Source organism: Uloborus diversus, chromosome 3, assembly GCF_026930045.1.
Source record: "Uloborus diversus isolate 005 chromosome 3, Udiv.v.3.1, whole genome shotgun sequence".
NCBI classification, from domain to species: Eukaryota; Metazoa; Arthropoda; class Arachnida; order Araneae; family Uloboridae; genus Uloborus; species Uloborus diversus.
In genome coordinates, this window is record NC_072733.1 from 57,641,841 (window position 1) to 57,647,256 (window position 5,416).

General features: G+C 37.6%; 1 protein-coding gene across 1 annotated transcript; it reads right to left on the bottom strand.

Annotated features, from left to right (window-relative positions):
- Window positions 1-940: 940 nt before the first annotated feature.
- On the bottom strand, window positions 941-2,299 carry LOC129218757 (uncharacterized). Its single transcript, XM_054853081.1, has one exon. It carries the CDS (start codon window positions 2,297-2,299, stop codon window positions 941-943), a length of 1,359 nt encoding a protein of 452 aa, XP_054709056.1.
- Between the last annotated feature and the right edge of the window lie 3,117 nt (window positions 2,300-5,416).

Here is a 5,416-nt window from a genome sequence, read left to right on the forward strand (position 1 = left end):
TATTTTAAAATTGCATTTCAGAGTCCTATGATAAACATATCATTAATATCTGTGGACACAGTTGACCCAAAAAATAAAATAAACCATCTATTCAGTATTTTAATTTTTGACTCATAACAGAAAATGGAATTTTGCTTTAAAAACTTGAAATGGGAGTTCTAACAGAAATAAAGAGACTTTTCATTTACTTGAATCCTAATAAAGCGAAGTTAGCTTGAAAAAAGAACAAAATATGATTCTCATATCGGATGATAAAAGATTGCATTTTTCAAAATGTAGACATCTAAAGAAAAAAAAAACGGTAATTAAAAGAGTTTATTTAAAGTTAATCATCCTTGTTAGCATCGAAAAATCAAAACCCATATAATTTTCTCCCAAAATAACTATTAAACATCGCACCGCACCGTAAAAATGCAAATATTGACAAGCTGGCAAAATGATGAGAATATTTTCTAATCAAGTCATTATAAAGGTTCAACGCCAGACGCTAAGTGGTGATAATTTTGAAGTTGGTAACCCCATCTGAAGCGATCATATTTTTTTCCTCACCCTTACTATCCCTTTGCAGTTCTAACTTCATTTCGCAGATATAAGGTAAACCTACCCAATTTCGTGATACTAAGGATTCAAACAGTATAATCGATAATTTTTTCTGAATTTATTGACTTGATATTTTTTCCATAGACATAGTAAACTTTATTCTTAATTATTAAAACCATCAAACAGAATTAATACATGATAATATAATGTAATTTAATTATTTTCCAAAAAAGTATCACATGTACCTAAATTCGTGATAGTCTACCTTATTCCGTGAGTCAGTGTACCTAACTTCGTGGTAATGACTTAATCACTGTAACTGTCATTTTCTTCATTACGTGCACATACACTACACATGAACACTGTTGGTGGATTTTTTGAGTCAACTGCCTGGCAACTTTCATGATACCAATTTAAAACAAAAACAACATTGGATCCATGGGCTCTTGTTATGTCCTTTGTAGTAACTTTCATTACAGTTGGGGCAGAACCATTCATCTTCAGCTTCACCTTTGCTCTTATTGGTGTTCTTTTTGGCTTTAACCAAACTGCTGGTACTGGCACTGACACAGGATTTGGTAGTGTCACTAGTACTGGAACTGGTACTGGCGGTGGAAGTATTACCACATGATTTCTCCCCTGGAAGATGAACTGCAGCTGATGGATCACGCCTCTTCCTTGCAGGTTTTGGAGCACGTGCTGTAAAATCAGGTAGTTTTAACACATCATCGAAGCCTTCCTTTGTAGCAGGTGCATTGCTGACTGACAGGGAATTTTCATCCATACACCTGTTATCCACGTTTGTTGTCAGGGCTTCATCAGGAATTTTCATCTTGTTTAGTGGGAAAACACCAGCCTTGCAGAATGCAGAAATGATATTTTCTCTGCTGAATGCTTCCAGAAAAGCGGGACTGAACATCCCATGGAAATCGAATCTTCCTGATCTTCTCAGCGGATTACCTTCTTGAAACTGCCTCAGGTGTTTCTGCCAAACCAATTTCAAAGGCCGGTATACTGCTACATCCAAAGGCTGTAGCAAATGACTTGTGTGGCTTGGAAATGTTACAATTATGATATCATTCTCTGAAGCCATTGCAATGACTTCAGGAGTTATGTGACTCGCATGTGAATCCATTAATAGCACCACAGGCCTTGCTGAGGAAATCCCCTGGACAAATTTTTGAAACCACATCAGAAATAACTCTGAGTTTATCCAGCCACTCTGAGACACTGCAACTGTTACATTTGGAAGCGCCCCAATTTTCAAACCATCAATCATTCTAGCGCCTTTGAAGATCAGTAGAGTAGGTCCAAATTCACCTGCGGCATTGATGCAAGGTAAAACGGTGTGAGTTTCAGCCTTGTCAGCAATTACTCGATTATAGACGAACCTCTTGCCTATTCTTGTAACAACTCGTCCAGACTTCACAACGTAGCACAGCCCCGTTTCGTCGCAGTTCCAAATTTGTTGAGGTTTGATGCCTTCTGGAAACTTTCCATAAACCTCAGAGAGTTTGTCGTAGAAATCATTGAGTAACACCCTATTAGAATTGTTTGCCCGATATGGGGACAAATTTTCGGGTGTTCTTAGGCCTAAATTGTATCTGCGACGAAACTCACGCCACCACTTCCAACTGGCACATTTTTTCTTGTCGCTGAATGGAAACGGTTTGTTGTTTGAAGCACACTCCTTCTCAGCAAGGGAGTATGATATGTGCCTGATTCGACTGACCGTCAAACCAAACCCAAGCTCCTGCATATTAATGACAAATTTCACTAACGAAGTTTCAGTTGCTGGGCCTAGAGCAAACGGTCTCCCCACTTTTCTCACATCCACACTGTCACTGTCACCTTCACAGCGTGTTGTGTAGTTTTTCAAGGTGCTCCATGGGATGAAAAATTTTTTTGCAGACTTGTACACTGACCAATTTTCATCCACTACCTTCCTCACTGCGAGTTGAAGTGTTTCCTTTGAGTATTTCTTCCGTTTGTTCCCACCTTTCTCTTGTTTCCCACCGGCTAGCTTGCTGTAAATAGGCGCCATCTGTCTGAAAGTAGCAAAATTTCATAAGAAATAACTGTGTTTTTGTAAGCCTCCGTTACGATTATTACACACAAAAACAAGAAACTAATATAAATACCACATTCATTATAGTATTAATTTAAATTTTAGTGTAAAAAATATTAATTTTCTTAAGAGATTACATATAAAAACTTACATTAATTATTGCAAGGAGTCACACCACGTGCACACTGTTCTCTTCTAACTGACAAAATGGCTACACAATAAACCAGTTGCCGGAGACCTCCAAAGCTTCGCCTGGGTTTGGACAACACCCTGCCATCTATGAGGAACATGTCAAATTAAGTGTACACAACCTACCTAACTCCGTGGTAAAATAAATGTTTCGTATCACAGAGTAAGGTATGTCACGAAATAAGGTAGGTTCACCCTATATTATTATTGTTCATTAAATCATGAGCGGAGAAAAGTGCTTACCAATGCCTTTTCAGAAAAGTTTACAACAACACCGCTGCTAATTAGCTGTGATAAAACAAACAACCATTATATTTATTTGGCAGTAGCAATCATTTATCGCTTGCAGGAGTATCCCAAGAGTGCCGATTTTTTTTTTTCAAAATTAGCCGATTTTGTTTAAGCTGATCCCTCTAATTTGACTTAAAAAAAGGTTCCAAAAATTATCGGTTTATACACAGAAATATGCGTTATTTTGCTTTCAGATCTGCTCTTGCAATAAACAATTTGTGATAGATCCGATCTTGTTTATCAGAATTTTGTGAAGAGTCCGTTTTGTTTGATCGGGATTTTGTGAAAGGTCCGTTTTGGTTGATCGGATTTTTGTGAAGGGTCCGTTAACGGACCCAAATATCCTCTGGCCAGACCCCTTGATAGCAGTATCATGGCTTTGACCTTTGTTTCCGTTTTCAGATTGAGCATCACCATCCGAATTTGAGCTCAAAATTTCATTCCTTTTTGTAGCAAGGGTTAAATTCTCAAAGTGAGCTAAACGCTTAACATCTGGTTTATTGACTTTTGAAATATCTGCTACCACAGGCGATAAGACTTTCGTGATCTTAAATGGGCCTTCGTTTATGTTTATAAATTTTTTTACAATGCCCAGGCTTTATCGCTGGGTTATACCAATATACAATATCATCTACTTTAAAAGTCCTTGTCCTTAGCTTTTGTCTTTCTGCGTTTTTCATTATTTTCAGCAGAAATTGTCAAGTTCTGTTTTACAGTGTTATATGTCTTATTTAAATTCACTAACATTTCATTTGCAAAATCAATGTTGTCATTGTAAGAAAAGGTGGGGAGGAGCATTTAAAAAACTATTAGGTAAATTAAATTCCCTCCCGAATACAAGAAACGCAGGCGAAAAGTTTGTTGCTTCATGAACCGATGTGCGGTATGCTAATAAAGCAAAATTAATTTTCTTATCCCAGTCGTTATGGTATTGATTTACTAGATGACTTAAAGAATTCCCTAAAGTCTTATGAACCCCTTTCTATGCAGCCATTGGACTGGGGCCCTCCATGCTATCACCTCCCTTTTGTTCACATTAAATGCCGAATACACTTTTTTCATACTGTCGCTAATTAAATTCAAATCTCTATCAGAAACTATTTTCTTAGGAGTACCATAGCGACAAATGTACTGTATCAAGACATCAGCAATAACCTCACTACCAATAGAAGGAACCGGAAAAGCCTCAGCCCAGCGAGTAAAATAGTCAATAAATGTGACAAGATACCTATTTCCCGATTCAGTAATGGGTAAAGCCCCAACAATATCGAACGATACTTTCTCAAACGGGCCGTTTGGCAAAGGAATTCTTTGTAGAGGCGCACTAACTTTTGGATTATGGGCTTTACGCTCCATACAGCTTACGCAAGACTTAATCCAGTTCATTGTGTGCTGTCGTAGTTTTGGAAAATAGTACAAGTCCTTACGTTTCTTCAAAGTTTTTCTTATCCCCGGATGACAAGCAGAGGGCGAGTCGTGATGGAGTTGGAAAATATTCCTAATCAAAGACTGGGGAATGACATACTTTTCCTTTCTTTTTTCAATGCCCATGCTCGTGTCAGTACACATAAGAATGCCCTCCTTCTCAAAAAACTTTAAATTCGATGGCTTATTTGGCATTTTATTTTTCATATTTTCCAGAATTTGCTTACATCTATCGTCCTCGAGTTGTTCCCCTTTTATGATTTCCATAGTTACTTCTGGGATAATTACGTCTAGCTCAGAAGTTTGCTCATTCATAAAAATGTGACCCTGAACAGTTCTACAAGAACTAACATGCCTACTGAGAAAATCGGCCACGCTATTCACTTTGCCAGGCACGAATTTTACTTCATACTCAAATTGGGATAGAGAAAGTGACCACCTTGCAACTCTGCAAAAAGAGTCTCTAATTTTTAAAGAGCCAGTCAGGGGAGCGTGGTCGGTGTAAATGTAAAATTTTCTACCCAGCAAATACTGTCGAAAATAGTTGGTAAAACATACAATTGAAAGAGCTTCCCTCTCAGTTACAGAGGATCTAGTTTCAGCCATATTTAATTTCCTACTACCAAAAGCTATGGGCTTATAGTAGCCTGAGCTGTCTAACTGACATAAAACACTACCTATTGCGGTATTACTTGCATCAGTATAAAGGTGGAAATCTTTTGTCATGTCCGGTAAAGAAAGGCAAGGCTCTTTAATAAGAGCTGACTTCAAGTCCAAAAATTCCTGTTCAGCTTCTTTTGTCCATTTAAACTTTAATTTTTCTTTTGTTAAATTTGGCAAATTTATAGCCCCTACGACTAATATCCGGAACAAATCTCCGATAGTAATTAACCGCTCCTAAAA

Coding starts and splice junctions, on each gene's coding strand:
- LOC129218757 (XM_054853081.1), bottom strand. CDS start 2,299: ATGCAGGAGCTTGGGTTTGGTTTGACGGTCAGTCGAATCAGGCACATA.